Source organism: Mesocricetus auratus, unplaced genomic scaffold (assembly GCF_017639785.1).
Source record: "Mesocricetus auratus isolate SY011 unplaced genomic scaffold, BCM_Maur_2.0 Super-Scaffold_100676, whole genome shotgun sequence".
NCBI lineage: Eukaryota > Metazoa > Chordata > Mammalia > Rodentia > Cricetidae > Mesocricetus > Mesocricetus auratus.
Window position 1 is genome coordinate 50539692 of NW_024429266.1, and position 18095 is coordinate 50557786.

At 39.8% G+C, this 18095-nt stretch overlaps 1 protein-coding gene across 4 annotated transcripts in view; it reads right to left on the reverse strand.

Moving 5' to 3' along the window:
- Dennd1b (DENN domain containing 1B) overlaps positions 1-18095 on the reverse strand; it is a 207267-nt gene that overhangs the window by 4535 nt on the left and 184637 nt on the right. For all 4 annotated transcript variants that reach the window (XM_040737711.1, XM_040737712.1, XM_040737710.1 and 1 more), the window contains 2 exons: positions 17252-17308; positions 16311-16418 (listed from right to left, as the gene is read on the reverse strand). In XM_040737711.1, the coding sequence (XP_040593645.1) occupies positions 16311-16418; positions 17252-17308 (165 nt within the window). The remainder of the gene's footprint in view (positions 1-16310; positions 16419-17251; positions 17309-18095) is intronic.

An 18095-nucleotide genomic window follows, 5' to 3' on the forward strand; every position in this document is an offset into this window, starting at 1 on the left:
GCTATTGCTGGCGCCTGCACTGCTAGGCCTCCTGTGCTCCTGGGTGTCTACGTGCTGTCCTCTGGATTCGTTTTTGTCTCATCTCATGGGTGCCTTCACTTCTTCACAGCTGGCCCTGCTGTCAAGGGGACATGTGGGAAGACAGAACAGAAGAATTGCCTTCGTCAGATTAGCTCTGGGCACATCAGGAGGGGACCTTCACTGCCAACTGATGCAGGAGGGCTCTGCCCACTGTGGGTGTGCCACTCTGGACAGGTGGACATGGGCTGTTTAAGAAAGGTAACTGACTGGTCTACAGAGTGAGTGCCAGAACAGCCCCTGTCTCAAAAACAAAAAAACCAAAAAAACAAAAAACAAAAAACAAAAAAACGTAACTGGATGTTGTGTACTAGTGTACTATTATTTACTAGGCAAAGATATGTTCATTTGTTTATGTTGTGGAATGTTGCTATGTACAGGTGGGTTACATTTCTTTATGTTGCATTTGCTTAATTATGTAAAGATGTGTTGCATTTGTTTCACCTGCCAAAGGCATCTGATTGGTCTAATAAAAAGCTGAACAGGCAGGCACGAGAGGGACAGGTGGGACTGGTGGGGACAGAGGATAAGTACTAGGAGGAGTCTAGGCTCGGGAGAAGAGAATGAGAGGAAGAGAGGGAGATGCTCGGGGCCATCAGCCAGCAGACATGTAAGACACACAGAATAAAAGAAAGGCAAAAAGCCCCAAGGCAAAACCATAGACGAAGAGAAACAGGCTAATTTAAGTTATAAGAGCTAGTGGGACAGGCCTAAGATAAGGCCGAGCATCATAACTAATAAGAGTCCCTGTGTCATGATTTGGAAGCTGGTTGGTGATCCAAAAGAAAGCCTGGGAGCCAGCCAGGAGGCAGCCTTCCTTTGGGATTCTGCTTACAGCTCCTCCTGAGCTCATGCCTGGGCTTCCCCAGGATAGACTGTTACCTGTAAGTGGAAACAAACCCTTGGCTCTCCAAGTTGCTTTGGTTCATAACAGCATCAACTGACATCAAACTGGAACAAAAATTAGCTCAATAAAACATGCCATGATTTTATTCTTTAATACAGACTTATCCTTTGCAGTATGCCGTTGATATTTCCTGAACAAATGAACATCTGTGAATATAGAGCAGGTAGGTTCTTCTCTTAATTAGGGTTACTGCTGCTGTAATGAAATACCATGACCAAAGCAACTTGGGAGGAAAGGGTTCTATTTGGTTTATGCTTCCATATTTCTGCTCATTATTGATGGAAGTCAGGACGGAACTCAAGCAAGGCAGGAACCCGGAAGCAGGAGGCCACAGAGCCATAAAGGAGTGCTGCTTACTGCTTCCCTCCTCATGGCTGGCTCAGCCTGCTGTCTTAGAGCACCACCCACAACGGGCTGGCCCCCAACCAATCACTAACTAATAAATGCTCCACAGGCTTGCCTGCAGCCCGATCTTATGGAGACATTCTCTTCACTGAAGTTCCCTTCTCACAGATGAATCTAGTGTGTCAGGCTGACATACAGCCACCCGGCACAGTTCTACTGAGTATTTAACTGGCTGACACCAGTCTCTTCAGTGTTCATAAGGGGTATATGTCCATTCACTCTCTCAATGAAGACTAAAGAAATATCTTTCTGTGACAAGTATTAGGCTATATGGTGGAGCATCACAATGAACAAGAACAGGGCTTGCATCCTTGTGGATGTTAGGTTAGTAAATACAAACTAAACTAACTCTAGTAACCACAGCGATCACCATAAAAGGTATGACTTAAATTAGCTTCTACTAAGCTATCAATGCCAGGAAAGCTCTTACTAGGAACTGACCTGATCTGAGAGCAAAAAAGATCCCTTCCCCCTGGGCCCCAAAAGGTCACAGGGGTTAAGGACATGATGAGAAGAGGCAAACAAACACACCAAGTCCAATCACTGGGAAAATCAGGGGAAAGGTGAGAAAGTGCACCATAACTTCTGGTTTGCAGGCCTAAGACCTTGTTTTGTACACCCGCTGCCTTCTGGACTATTAAAACTTGCAGTTACCCTTTTGCTCACTAGGTGGCACACACATATTAAAAAGACAGCTGGACATATGGAACTCATGGGGTCACACAGAGGCCCAATAGCTTTAGCAGGGAAATGGAGGAGATGAGAACATGGGCAAGGGAAGCAGAATCATGGTCCCCAATAACGTAGAGCAACAGAAAGCCACTGGCTCAAATATTTTCTCAGAACTTACTAAAAGTTGGTACTGTCCACCGGCTCTTCAAGTTAAGGCAGTAGATGCATCTGTTTTCTTTTAGTCCTTCACATTTCTTCACTCCATAAACACACAGTAAGCACCAACTATATGCATTTTACTGCTTCCATAGTACATGTATTATAAACAAAAATATTTCCTCTACACGAGGAATATACCAACTGCAAGCACACTAGTCATTTCAGAGTTACATCTGATGGGCAATTAGCATCTCTCCTAGTATCCAAGCATTAGACAGGAAAGGTATCCCTTGGGATATAAAATGGGGAGCTGGATGGCTTAGTGGTTGAGAGCATGTGTTGTTCTCACAGGGGATTAGAGTTCAGTTCCCAGTACCCATGTTGGGTGGCTCACAACTGCCAGTAATTCTGCAGGCAACTGATGCCTCCAGCCTCCTTCACAGACATGGACACATGACTGAAAACAGAAAAAATAAATATCTTGGAAAGACTATAGAGCATACAAAGCTTCTATGGCTTAGAAACCAATTAAAAAGAAGACTCTGAACTGAACATCTTAATCAAACATCTGAACATATGTAATTGGAAAGTACCATTTGCTTCTGTGAAAATGTAAAGTGCACATTTAGTGTATGTGAAAATTCACCAAGTCAGCGCTCATGACAAGGGTCACTTGCCATGACTGGGGGAAAATGTTAAAATACTGACAAAGAAAGTCTATCAGTATAGAATGAAAACTCCTGGAGCTGAGCCTGTATGTAGACACTGAATGAAATAAAGACCTGTGGAGACAGGAAGTGTACAAGGAAGAGAACACACAGGCTGACACAGAGAAGGACTAAGTCACACAGCCCCAGCACTGAATGTCTGAAGAGAACGCTCACTTCATCCAGCTGTGACAGCATGACAAAGGGCACCTTCTCAGCAGTGCCTTCTGGAAAGCACCCAGACTGCCAAGTGGCCCAAACCAAGGAGCCTGGGAAGCTTGCATTCACCCTTGTGATCGCTAGGTGGCAAGCAATGCTAAGAAGGCTAAATGCAGCTGGAGCTCAGCCTCTTGCCAGGGTGGGGTAGGGGAGCGGGAGTGGAAGAATTGGAGGGACAGGATGGAAATAAGCAGATGAAACAGAAAACACTCATTTGGCCTTCACAGAATTGAAATTCTTATAACATATTAACATTTCTGAGACAGACTCACTATGAAGATGAGACTGGTCTTGGCTTCACAGACCATCTCTGTCTCCACAGGACTAGGGTTACAGGTGTGTACCCGCATGTCTGGCTTACTGCATAGATTTTTTAAAGCATGGCCTACTTTTTTTAAAAGACTTATTTGTATATGTACAAGTGTTTTACTTGCATGTATGTATGTGTATCAGCTGTTGCCTGGTGCCTGAGGAGATCTGATGGCGGCTTCTGATATCCTAGAACCAGTGTTAGAGTGCTGTTAACTACTGTATAGGTGCTGGGAACAGAACCCAGGTCCCCTGCACGAGCACAAAGCATTCTAAACCATGGAGCCATCTCTCTAGCCCCTAAAACTAGGTCTAATTTTTTAGATTGCCCCATTTTGGAGTTGAGGCAACCAAAATCCAGAAATAATGTTTTGCTGACCCACTTGATCTTATGCACAAAATCCATTTGTAGGATAAAAATGTCATAGCATGGAATTATAATTTCAGTGTCCTGAACATGCACAGCAGTTTTATTATTTGGAAAGAGCTTTAAAACATTTTTCAAAAGCTTACAACAGTAACTGAAGTGCAGTTAAGTGCTTACCGAAGGTCTGCTTCAGTGGTAGGCATTTCACGTATCCTATTTCCTTGACAAGCTTACTTTACCAGAAACTGTGCTGAACACTTTCCCATTTTGTGTATGAGAAGAGCAAATGTTAGCAAGCAGTTGACTTGGTAAGTTGTGGAGTCCAAAAGGGACATGGCTAGGGCTCTGTCCCAAGTATGTAGACTCCACAAAAATTCCTATTGTAACCATGCTGTGTGAGAGTATTCTGAGGCGCCTGGGAGAGAGAAAGACCTCCTATAAATGACAGGTCTCAGCCTTATTTCAAAGCAGGAGCTGTGCCAGCGAGATAGAGATGCCAATGCTTCAAGAAGGCAGCACACAGTGAGGTGGGAGGCTAGCACTGAGGACTGGAAGCACTAACAAGACGCATGCTTGGTGAGATCAAACGAATTGAGCTTAGGCTGCCTGTTGTTACCAGGTAAGAAGCCAAGGTCTTACGGAAGCACGGCCGTGGCAGTCCTGGGAAGGGAGCACTGCGGGGCTAGGGCAGCTGCGAAGATCTTGACAAGGTCCTGACAATACAAGACTCCTCTGCCTTCCATCTGCAGTTATGGCACGCTGTCGGCTCTACACACCCTGTTCTCTATGTTCCCTTGTTACCGTCCCTCTAACAGCAGCGAGCCATTCTATAACATTGCCACCTTACAGGCCTGAGACTGAGAATCTTATACTGGAACTCCTTTAAACTCAAACTTCAAATTCTACTTCCAATCAGATGCAGAAAACTTCTGGAGAATGCCACTCACACCCTAACAATGACAAAGACTAGATAACCTAAAAAGTAAATCATATTTCCTTTGGAATCTGCAAAGGAGACCAGATTGACAGTAACCAAGTAAACTGAGCTTCACGTATCAGGAGGCAAAGAACAAGGCAATGAGCTGCCATGCAAGGAGTTTACGAGTTGCTGAAGGCTTAATAAATCACTAAATAAAGGACAAGGATGGGGTAACGTGAAAATTCAGGGTAGTTGAGCATCTCGAATGGGAAGGGAGGTGTGTTTGCAGTCCCCTGTTCTCCACCCCCCCCCACATTCCTGCAAGGGGAACGACAGCCCTCTGTGGTCACTCAGGACAGCAGACAGGCAGCTGCACCAGGCAGCCGTGACACTCACACACTTCACTTTTCTATAGCTTTCATTTACAGAAAGCTAAAGTCTTCCCAAGACTCTTAGGGCAAGTAGAGAAGCAAATCCTCTACCAGCGTGAAGGAACCAACACCGACACCAAGCACAGGTCAACTGCATGGGGGGAGACCTGGAAACTCCCTCCCCCCCCCCCCCCCCGGGAAAGGGGTGCTATAAAGAAGCTAGTACACCACAGGAAAAGGGGGTGTGCGGCTCCAACTTAAACAGGAATGTCCTCCATAGCCTCCTGTGTTGAAGACCTGGCCAGGTCGCAGATGCTCTGGGGGAGGCACTAGAAATCTCAGTTGGTGAGGTCTGGCAGGAGAAAGGAAGTGAGCAGGGAGGCGCTCCAGGAAGATGGGGCTGTCTTTGGCCCCTTCCTTACTCTAAAGCTTCAGGGCTGCCAGACTCATTTACTGTCCTGACAGTCTGCCTAATGTGAACCCAGAGCAATGGATCTCTGAGACCATAAGTTACAATGAGCCTTTCCTGTTAATATTTCTTTTGAAGTATCCATCACAAGGACAAAGATGAACTAGCAGAGCTGCTAAGCAGCCCGCATTGGAGGTACAGGGACATGCATGGCTTGCCTGAGACAGAAGCTGCATCAGAGCACAAAAAGCTCAAGGCTAGGACCAAGTGCAGCCCTGCCCACGTGGCTCAGGTAGACAAGGACTATGGAAAGCTTAAGATGATTCAGGAAAACTGAGAGAACCTAGAACTTTCTCCAGAAGTATTATACCAACTGCAAAATAATCACATCCTACTGATACAGTTATCAACAACAAAATCCAACTCCAGCTCAAATTCTGATTGACATACGATCTTATAATAATACCATTACAAAAGAAAAAGCATGCTCAATTCTAGAGGCAAACACTAATGCGCTCTGCACATGAGGCCTGCTGTTCTATTAAGAATTATGAGACATTGAACAGATAACAATGCATGAGTAAATGGGCAATAGGAATTTTTTAAAAGAGTCAAGTGGAACCGATAGAAAAAAACCTAAAGCATTATGATATAATAGATGAAAAACAGTTCTGATGGACTCATTAACAGATTCAACAAAGAAACAGGTCACAAGAAATGCCCACAGTTGAATAAAACACAAAAAGAAAAAAGAACAAAACAAGTGAAATGAAAAACATTAACAAGAAAATATGGTGTGGAATAACCAAGAGTCAAGCAATCTATCAAACATCCAATTCTCTGTTTCCAATACAGAGTAGATATCCACACACACACACACCCCATTGGATTATTACTATAAATAAAATGGGATAACATTCCCTAATATGAAACTGACTGTAGTGAATACTGGAAGCAATGTGTGTAGCAAAACCCTAATTTTCATGATAACCTATGGAGGCGGCCACAGTCACCATCATTTAACAGCTCACCAGGCTTAGAGAGGTTAGAAGAGATGTTTATATTCGCAAACCATCCTTAGGGTAGAGCTGCTGTTCTTGTCTGTGTTTGTCATACTATGCAGCCTGGGATCTTTCTATTTCCACCTAGTAAGCGACAAGGTTGATGGGCAGAGAGTGAATAGGGAGACTGTATATAAAAGTCTGTGAAGACTGTATATAAAAGTCTCGAAGCCAAACCGGCAGGCCTGACAATACAGAGGTTCTGAGGAGACATGACCTTGAAGGCAATGAGGTCGCCTACACTATGGTCAAGAGTGGAATGGGTTCTGCACAACAATGTGTCCACTCTGCCCACATCACCGCCAGTGCACGAAGAGGGTTCTTTTCAACTTACTTGGACTCCAGTCTCCATTTCTTTTCTTTCCTTCCTTCCTTCCTTCCTTCCTTCCTTCCTTTTAACTCAAACATCACTAGGTATTATTGAAAAACAGACTATAAGAAATCAGAACTGACCTCTGGTTTGGCAAAATACTCATTTCCTCTCCTAAGATTCTTAAGAGAAAATAAGAACTTATACAGAGGTTCCAAAAACTGGGCATTTTTGGAAGAGAGCTGTTGTTAATTTGATCAGAACCCTTAAAGGTTAAAAAGGTAATGGAAAAACAAAACTTAAAACGTTAAAGGACAGGAAAGAGAGGGAAAATATTCTTTCTATGATTCTATGTAAAGTATAGAATGGCAATATTCATTAACTAAATTTACTAAATGGAAAAATTAGATACATTTTGTCTTTGCTTTAAGATTTTATCACGCTTATTTGTGGCAAATGAGTTTGAAGAGTAAGATTATAACATTAAAAATGTCAACTTCACAATTTTTCAAAGTATGCATAATATATTTACATAAATACAGTAATTTTTTGAGTATGTATTTTACAATATACTGGGTGTTGTTCTGAATATCTAAATTTCTTAAATTAAATTCTAGAGAGTTACTGAAAGGACCGAGTGTTCCTTAGTTGAGTAGTGTTCTTGGACAATTTATGACAGTTTAAATTTTTCAGTGCTTGGCACTCAGGAATGTTGCACACAACTTCCACTAGAGGGCATGCTTGTAATCCAGAACCCACTTGAGTTTTGGAAACAATTTTCACTATAACGAAATCTGAAATGTTTGAAAGTAATACTGTTCCCACAGATAAAATAACTTTTTCTAATTAGAAATATGGTACCTGCATATTCCACCAGAAAAATAAACTATAGAATAAATTAGGTTAAATCCAATGTGAAGAGCTCTACCTTGGAATACACACTGCTTTAATGTGTTTTTATTTAGACAATATGGTAATGTCCACTTATTTAAAAAATTTTTTATCATTTGAAGTTTATTTAAAGATCTCCATGTTATTTCAATCTAGCAATTGAGCTTAATAGTGTCTTCAACATTGACTCAAAACAAACATAAAATTAAAAATGGTTGCTTCTTATAGTTTGTTAAAGCTATTTGTCGTCTTAAGACCTGCTCAACAAGAGGGAAAGCATGCCCGATCCTGGAAATGCAGCACCTAGGGCTACTGAAGTCAGGAATCTTGGAGTTGAACCTCCAATTGCCACTTTACTCAATCAGCATAAACTCTTGCTACATTCTAAATATGTGTTCTTATTCCACAGACATGTATAGTCCTCACCCCTCACCAAGAAAACTTCTCTTTGCAACAGATGAAAACCACAACCAATCGAAGTGTAGTTCCAACAGACACATCTATAAAACAACTCCAGCACCCAGGGCTCAAAGAAAATTGCAGAAGTGCGGACAGAAAGATTGTTAGAGTCAGAGGATTAGGGAATTTGCTGTGAGACTGTGTCTCCTACTAATGTCAGAAGCTACATCCATAAAAACTTGCCAACCTGTCTGCCTAAACATGGGCTAACAAGGACAATGACAACAGGCATGACACAGAGGTCAGGAAAACCAGGAGGGCTCAACTCCACACAAAGAACTATAGGCATCTAAAGAAGGCTGAGTGGGAGACATAGGCTTCTCCAGAGAAAGGCACATCAACTGCTTATCAATACCAAGTGGTCGGCCCTGAAATTATGAGTAATATTACATTACTATGAGTAATATTATACAGACTGAGTAGGTTGTACTTAGGAGAATATGCACACACACACACACACACACACAATGTATTAGCAACAATGAATTAAAAAGAGACAGCAAATTTGAAGAAAATTGGATAGGGGTATGTGGGAAGGTTTGAAGGGAGGAAAGGGAAGAGGGAAATAATACACTTACAATTTCACACTATAAAGGTAATAAAGGTTATTTGTCTTATGTAAAACTTGTACAAAATTAAGTATTCTGAATATGTATTGCCATACCCCTCCCCCAACTCCCACCATCACAACTGCTTTTCTTGCCTTGCTATTTACATCACTTTTTTCTTGGGAATAAGAAAGTGGCTACTTCGCTCAATCTAACTCTCTCTCTTACTTTTTTTAGAATGACAGAATTTTGTTATGTAATTTAGGCTGGCTTTGAGCTTGTGACTTTCCTGGTGTGTGTCACTGTAAGTGGCAACTATCCTACCTTTTTACACTTCCTGTGTTAGCTGAACAGGAAGTGCTACTATTTATTACAATTTCCACCGAATTCTTATAAAGGAAACTCTGTCTTTAATATATTACCATGTATTACACACAACTTCCTACGTGTATCTTGTTTTATCTTATGAGCTATATAATTTAGGAGCATCTAATTTTTTGTATTTTAAGTTGAACTTAAATGAATTATTTCTATAGTGTGTAAAATATACATTTTACTATCTTCAAAGTGTAAACTATATAATTATCATATTTATTGCAGCATAACGTGGAACTTCTTTTACATTCCCATACACACAACTGTGGCTATGAAATGATTTGTTTACAATCTCTATGAACCGAAAATGTATATGTGTATATATATGTGTGTCCATCTTTAGGGCACATTTTAGAAAATAAAATTATCAATTATAAACTTGTCATAGCTATTCAAATCTGTTAGAAATGGTTTGTAAAATGTAAAAATTTAACTTACAGAGAAACACCAAAATTTCATTTTAATTGCGTAGAGAAAAAAACTTAATCATATTTTAAAGTGAAAGTATCCTCATCACTTATTTAAGAAAGAGCTGTTCTTGCTTCAGACTACTATTCCATATGTAAATATGCCCACCAGTTTTGTAGTATGCTGTAGTAACAGGATAGTAGACATTGTTCCATTTGTAAGCACTGTAGTACTGATTCCATTCCTAGTTGAGTATTTATTGTAAGCACACTGTGTGACCACCACAACTGTGATACCATACTGTGTGACACCACACCACAGAGGAAAGGCCAGTCTTTCCAGCAAATATTTATAAAAACAATCTAGATGGTAGAAAGGAAGAAACTCTAGTGAATTGACATTTGTCCCAGACATGAAACAGTTAAAAGTGATATGTGTGCCAAGGTTTTAATCAGCTTAGCAACAAAAAGCTTCTTCAGTCCTCCACAAGATTTTGTCACAGTGAAATGCCTTGCTTAGGGCCATCCATCTGTTAACAGTGACTCGTGATATGGCTACGCTCTTATGCTCGTTCACTAGTATAGTTGTTAGCTGTGTGTGTGTGTGTGTGTGTATGAGTGCGTGTGTGTATCATTGTTGGACTCAGCAAAGCAAGGTTAATACTGTTTAAAGCAGAGCCTAGCTCAGGTTTACACACTAAAATATATTATCGAAAGGGTTTTCTCTCTCAGTCTTAAAATTTTTCTTATACATTATAGACTATGTCATGTGACAGAATTAATGGTCTGATATTGTTCACTAACTCTTCAGGATTCCGTTTATATAAAATTGACAAAAGAAGGTAAGTACATGGGATTAAAACTGCTCTGCACCATGACCAGTAGCAGTATTCTCACTGGACCAAACTGGCCGATTTTCAATAAATCTGAGAAGGATGCTTTCCCTGGAGTCCTGTTAGGCTAGGGCGGCTGTTAGAACTGTCATCGCCACACAAAAGGGAAAGGGCTGGGTTTTACAAATGTGAAGCCTAATTGGGAGATCTTCATGGCTGTACCCTTGACATTTATTTAAGCCTCATCAACAAAACAGAAAATAGCCATACTAATTAGCAGACCAGCACACAAATTACTATTTGTTGGGGGTGGATTATGGATTCACAGTCTATTCCAAAGACAAGCAAAGTAATGGGACAGAGATATCTAAATTCTTCTCCAGAGCATCCAGATTATAAACTTTGCTTATGTTAAATAAAGATGCATTCTCAGAATCCAAATGACCACAATTCATGGCATATTCTGAAAAATAATGAAAGGCCTTTCATGAGCAATTCTTGCTGGAAACTGGAAAAGCTACTTTTTTTTCCACACCTGGGTCCATATCTGATAATTCAGTGGACTCAGAATAGGCTGAGACAAGATCATTCAGAGTCATTTCTTAATGAAGTGACAACAAAGCAAACACCATCTTACAAAATTATTGACAAGAGACTTATTCATAAAAGAAGATGCATATTGCTTCTCAAGTCATATGCTAAAGTCGCAGTCAGTGCCCCACTTAGAATGAAGATGAATGCCTGCTGCTTTTGTGGCCATGGCATTGTTAAGTGACCAAGGCAGGAACTTCACAAGAGAGGAAAGTCAAATAGGGCCATTGTGACAAAGGACCAGGCACTCAGGACATATATGTACATATGAACAGCTACCAATTATAGAGTACCTATTATATATTACTTATTAATGAAGATGTTTTACTCACATTATCTATAATTCCTACAGTATCCTGGGAAAATGATGTGCAATATTATTAATTAAAAATACAGAAAGCAAGACAAAGGGATATGTTATTTACTAAATGTCAAAAGCAAGTTCCTTTCTCAAATCAAGTTGAGTCTGCTCTGTACCAATTTCTCCATCAGATGCACTGGGGAAGAATCGTGGTTAATGGCAATGCATGGTATATTGGGAAATTGCTAAGCATAGGTCTAATCTACTCCATGCACCATACGAAGTTACCTGTGAATGTGACAAATATGTTAACTGCTTTAAATGTAATAATTTCGTCATGTGTATAAAAACATGTTGTAGATCTTAAGCATATACAATTTAAAAACCCATTTATAGAAATTAAAATGCAACATGCAAAAACAGAAATTAGTAAATTAAAATAGAAATGTTATATCCCCTATGAAAGAGAAAATTTAATATTAAGATATGAGGAGTTCTCATATTGGGAAAAACATTCCTGTGATTAAAATGTTTCTAACTTAAGGTATCCTATTGAAAACAAAGATTTGTTTTTCCCCATAAAAATCAAAACTGTTTTCTACGGTAAACATCATTTAAGTACTCAAAAGTGATTTAAAATGCTACAGCTTGAGAGCAGTCAAGAAGCAAGCACATAGGAGACCAACTTGTTTACACAGAAGTGATTTACTTAGTGGCAGCACTAGCAGCTCTCTCCACATGTGATGACTTCATTCATAGACAGGCTTGGGTCGCAATCAGAATTTGGTAATAACATCCAGAAACTAATAATAGTGTATGAAAAATAAGCTTAACAAAAGGAAAAAGAGAAAAAATAGTTTGCATCAAAAGTAGTACCAGGAGTCCAGAATATCTCTGTGTTTCCTTTTGTACATGGCTGGTACCTAGGAAAGACCCTGGACAAAGGCCTTCTTCATAAAGGCCTACAGCTTTAGTCTGCCGTAACAGCCTCCTCATTCTCTGAAGAGAGCTGAGGCTCAATGTTCCTACCGCAGCTCACGCTAAAGCCACAGCTCCCACCCCCATGTCTTGCTGTCTTGTCCTTCCGCCATGTGATAAGGTAGCAGGAAGGTCTTTATGAGACATTTAAGAAATACCTTTCTATTCCCCACAGTCACTCAAGCTCAAGTACTCTGTTATAGTCGTACTACTCTGGCTGAATCTCAGACACACAACACACTTTATGACTATGAACGCTTGACAGTGCTCTGATATTAATGCTGACTGTTAGTTTGATGGGGTTTAAATCATCATTGCATGTGTGTAAGCATTTTCTAGATTAACTGGGTTAATTGCAAGTGGGGGCAATACCACTCCACAGTCTGAGGTTCCAAAATGAATAAAAAGGGAGAAGCATTCATTCATTTCACTCACTTCCCGACTGTGGATGCAATGTGGCCAGATGCCTTAAATTCCACAGCTTTCCCTCCATTCGGTCTACATCCTCAACCCATGAATAAACAAAAATTAACCCTCCCTTCCTTAAACTGATTTGGTCAGGTGTTATGTCCTAAAACTACAAGTGACTAATAATAAATTGGTGCAGGTAGCTGTGTCATTGCTGTGGTAAGCCTGAATATGGTTCATAAGTATTTGGGACAGTTTTATAGAAAGAATGTGAAACTTTGGGTGGAGATGCCCTGGAAGGCTGGAAGCAGAGACTAACAGGCCATTCTGATTAGACTTTGGAAGATAGGAGTGCTCACAAAAATGTGGCCATGGAGGATTCGTTGAGAAAATTTCAGAGAGAAGAGCTCTGATGGGATGTGGGAGAGCATCTGTTTATGTGGCAATGACATCAAGAGTCTGGCTGCACTCTGTTTCCTGAACACTTGAGTGAAAGTGCACACAGAAAAATGGACTAATGTGCGTGGTGGAGAAAACGCCAAGGCAGGAAAACACTCAGACTGCGGACTGCTTTCTTCTGTCTCATCTTCGGGGAGTGAGAGCAAGCAGTGGAGTTGAGCAAGACAGAAGACGAGCAGTGTGGTTAGAAGAAGAGCATCAGCAGCAAGTTTCACCTTACGAGGAGGCAGGTTCAAAGACAGCTGAGACGGCTACACTTATCAGCGACCTGAAGCGAGGCCTGAACTCTACACTGGGACAGTGAAAGTGTTTGGAGGGCAAGACCTAACCTGTCACAGACTCCTTGTGCAAATGCACATCTAGATGAAAGCAGAGACTAAACTGAGAATGTCACTAAAGGGGTTCTGTGATCTAAGGAACTACCTAGGGGTGTGTTTCCCCAGGGTCAGCAGCACACAGATGCTGATACCATTGTGGCCCATGAGAGCTAGCTAGGTTCCACACACAGTTGCTGTGTGAACTTGGCAGCTTGGTTCACTCTGTGCTGGTTTTACAAGTATAAAAGATGGAGGAATAAGGGTGTCAGGATAGTCTTACACCAAAGTTCTGGAGAGCTGCTGAAGAGAGGCTGTGTGTGGCATGGTCGCAGTCCCTGTAAAGATATCCTAAGGAGTTACTTAATGAAACTAAGAAAGTATAAATTGCAATGGGGACTCCATGATTTTGAAGATGCCAAGAGCCTGAGAAATTCGCTGAAGAAATTTGAAGTTCAGTACTGCAGCTGGTCCGTACATGTGCCCCCGTTGCAAACCTAGAGGGAAGGGGCTACTCAAGTCTTTACCCATACGATTCTATTGTGAGTCCAGAGACAGGGCATTATGCTAGAGGATTTAATGTTTGCTTAATGGATTTCCGCCTTGCTTGGGCCAGGTCATTAGTAATCCATCATTCTTCCTTTATGGATTAGGAATGTGTATTCTGTGCCATTGTATATTAGAAGTACATTAGTTAAGAGATTGCCTTGAGTCTAAGTTGGGAGTTGGACTTTGGAGTTTTTAATGGCATAGGGCTACTTAGACTATATGCATTTTTGAAGCTGTACTGAATGCATTTTGGATTATGGGACAGCCATGAGCCTACAGGGACAAAAGGCGGAAGCATGGTTTTAAAGTGACATGATTAGGTATCAAGATGACATAATCTGGAGTTGAAATGGTTCATCTTGATTTCTCCAATGATGATACTTAGAATCCCATGGAAATAACTTTTGGACATGTCTGTGGGTATGTATGTATGTATGTATTATGTATGAATGTATGTTAGCTTTTCTAGAAAAGTGAGTAACACCAAGCAATGAGCTATGATCCCAGACTAAACTAGAAAGGAAAAACAAAGTTGAGTAGCAGTGTTCTGTTGTGGGATATTTACACTCTGTAAAGGTGTATTGTTGTGATTGGTGTAATCAAAGCTGAGTGACCAATAGGAGGTATAGGTGGGACTACTCGGCAGAGAGAAAAAGGAGGAGGGATCTAGAGATGTCAGGAAATGCCAGGAGACACGGGAGAAAACAGGAGGTGCAAGATGAAAGAAATGTAACAGCCACATGGTAAAATGTAGATTAGTAAAAATAGGTTAATTTCAGTTACAAGAGCAAATGCGACAAGCCTAAGTGCAGGCCAAGCTTTCATGACTAATGCGAAGTCTCTTGTGCTCTTACTTGTGAGCTATTGGCCCAAAGAAAATCTAACTACGGAATATTTTTCATTCTGTTGTCCCGCAGTGCATGGAATGTGACCAACTGCCCCAAACAGCTGCCATCCATCTTTTCCTGCCCCAGTGGACTGTACCCGCAAATTGTGAACCAAATAATTCCTTTCTTTCTTAAGGTGCAGGTCCTTTTCTGCCTCTAACGACTTATGAGCCACAGATCAATATTATGACCATCCTGGTTGTGAACCTTGGCACTGTCATAAAGGAAGCTTTATAGGCACTCTGGAGTCAACACTGATTTCTAAAAGGCCCTAATCACTGCGATTTGACATGCAAGGTTCAGTTGGTTAAAACCCTTAGAAGTCTATTCTAAATACAAAATACAAGATTGCATTGTATTTTTCTAAACACTGCCATATGGGACAATAGTCTTAGTAATATCAACATTTGAATGGAAGTTTTAAATAACAAATAAAATATCTAGGTTTAGAAAAAACAGGCATACAGTTCTCAAGTTATGAATGGTTTGGCTTCATGACTTCTTAAGTTTACCAAGGAGAAAAGCAATATACTTTAAGTAAAAATGATCTTTTAACTTTACAATTTTTCCTAGCTAGTGATAATGATGCAGTACTCTTCCATGGTCCTGAGCAGTGCAGGGACTCAGAGCTTCCTATCACAAATGCTATCATATAGGTGAACTACAGTGTATACTACTGCTAGGTATGATGTTCAATAAATTAAGTATCTTCAATGCATTTTCAGTTACAATACCAACAACTTCTGATGGCTCCATCAGGAGGCTCCCATATTAAGCTGAGGATCATCTGTATAGCAACTCATCCTTGGATTTCTACACACTGTCTTAATGACTGGATGTCCGGTCTCATTTTATATTTGTAGTAAAGGGAATCTATTAATGTTGTTCCCTGTCACATTGTTCATTATTCACGTAACCACAGACTTAACCATCTTTCAGACTAACTGGTCCATGACCTCTTTGAAGACATGATAAAATACAAGTTAGGTATCCTTTATGCAAAAGGCTTGGGAACAGTGGTGTCTCATATTTTAAACCTTTTGGATGCTACGGTATCTGTACATACTGAGATATCCTGTAGATATGAATTGCCCTAACACCAAATTTCTCAGAGAGCTCACTCACAGAATCCAATGGTAAATGTAGTTAATATTTTAGTAGTATTGTGATAAGCTAATGCTCTGAGTGTGACCTGGTATATGAGATTATGTGTAGGGCATTCCAAGTCTGTATCAAGGTGGAATTTTCATATCAAGGATACCTCATTCTCCACTGATGGTCCGGAATCCACTGTTCTCCCCTTTATCAAAAATTCTAAATTTTTTATAAGAGAAATATTAATGGTCCAAGATACTCATAAAGAATTTATTAAAATACATAACCTGAAAATGGGGGCGCGAAGGGCAAGCATCCTTACCTGGGAAAGCTTATACTTTTCTGTGTTTCCTCCCTTTTCATTGTGTAATGTGTAAACTGGTGTATATTGTACCAAGCCAGAACAGGTCCCATAATCCTCCTCATTGTCCTACACGTGAAGAAAAGTAAAATGGTTTTATAGTAATCTACTTTATAACTAAAGTTATTTGATTAATAAAGTATCTGCTAAACATGAAAAGAAAAAAATAATGCTTTAACTATAATTTTTAAGAATCTTCCAAGGAAGAAACAATAATTTTTCTATGGTGTGATTTAATAATTTAAAATATAATCCACACTTTGACTAGTTGAAATACAATTTATAAGGATAAATTTTCACCATTACTACAAAGGAAGATTTTAAGTAGTTTGTTTTCTTCAAAAGTAAAAATTCAAAACACTATTTTTAATAAAATTGCAAAGATGTAATGTATAATCAAACCAAACATACAAATATAGATGTATAAACATTTGAACGATACCTTCATTACTCATAGGTTCAAAATCCAATTATCACATGTGATATTTTATGAATTAGGAGCATTCTTCAATATAATAACTACCATTGAAATGAACCTATAAAACCAAAGGGTGGCATTCCAACCCAAAGATACTTTCTTAAAAATGATAAGCTTGAAGCAAGATCTTCAATAATACTATAAAGGCAATCGATTTTATGGAAACATATATCCTATTAAGAGTATCTTTGAAGATCTCCACATCCTGTGATAAAATATGAAACAATAAAGAGATTATTCAGTGGATGCGTATAGAATAGCAGAGAGTTAGGTGCCAGAGGGCTTGTTATAAAAAATACATTCTTGAACAAAAGGAAAAGCACATTTCAAAAGACATTAAAACATAAATCTCACAAGGTTTATAGAGCAGGGGATGCAAAGTCATATAAAATCAGGGTGATGTAAGAAGATCAAGAAGACACACCTTGTGTTTCAGCTTACTCTTTACCTCTCTTAGTCCCAGTCTGGCGTGACTCTTTGCCTAGAAAATAAGAGTAAATGTATCTAGCTTCACATGCTTCTATTACCATTTCTCTCTATATATATTTAGTATGCTAGGTAAATATATATATATAATACATACATACACACACACACATATATATACACACACATAGACATGACTTATCTCTAATAAGCATTGCTAACTATCCATATTTCTAAGAAACTAATTATACCCCAAAACTATTTCAAGGAATGCTATTTAATTACTATTTTATTAAGCCTAAATTGTTGGTTTAAACACACACACACACACACACATACACACACACACACACACACACACACACACACACACACAAAGGTTAACATTCAACCTGGAATCAATTGGGAGTAATGCCCATCATTAATTTAAAATTGTGACCAACAAGAAACAGACAAAATAAATCACAGCATCAAGTTATTTGGGCAAATATTTAAGCATCAAGGAATTCAAGTAATTTAGAGAGTGTTATTAAAGTGCTTTTTCAAACAGGTATTTACTAGCATGGGCATCTTAATGGTGTGGTAGTTCACACATAGATTTTCCAATAAAAATTAGAAGTCACTGAAAAGTCTCACACTGTCCTCACACATCTCTAGGATTTGGCCTCATGGTTGAGTATCTCCAGTCTCGCTGCAAATTTGTGGGGCCCAACTTAAGACAACTGGGACTTTGTTGCCCTGGAGATTTCTACTCACAGTGTTTGTCATAAAAACAGAGGAAGGGAAGCCTCGTTGCTTTTGTTTCCTGACTGTGTGCTAGCTGCTCAGATACACTGCATTGT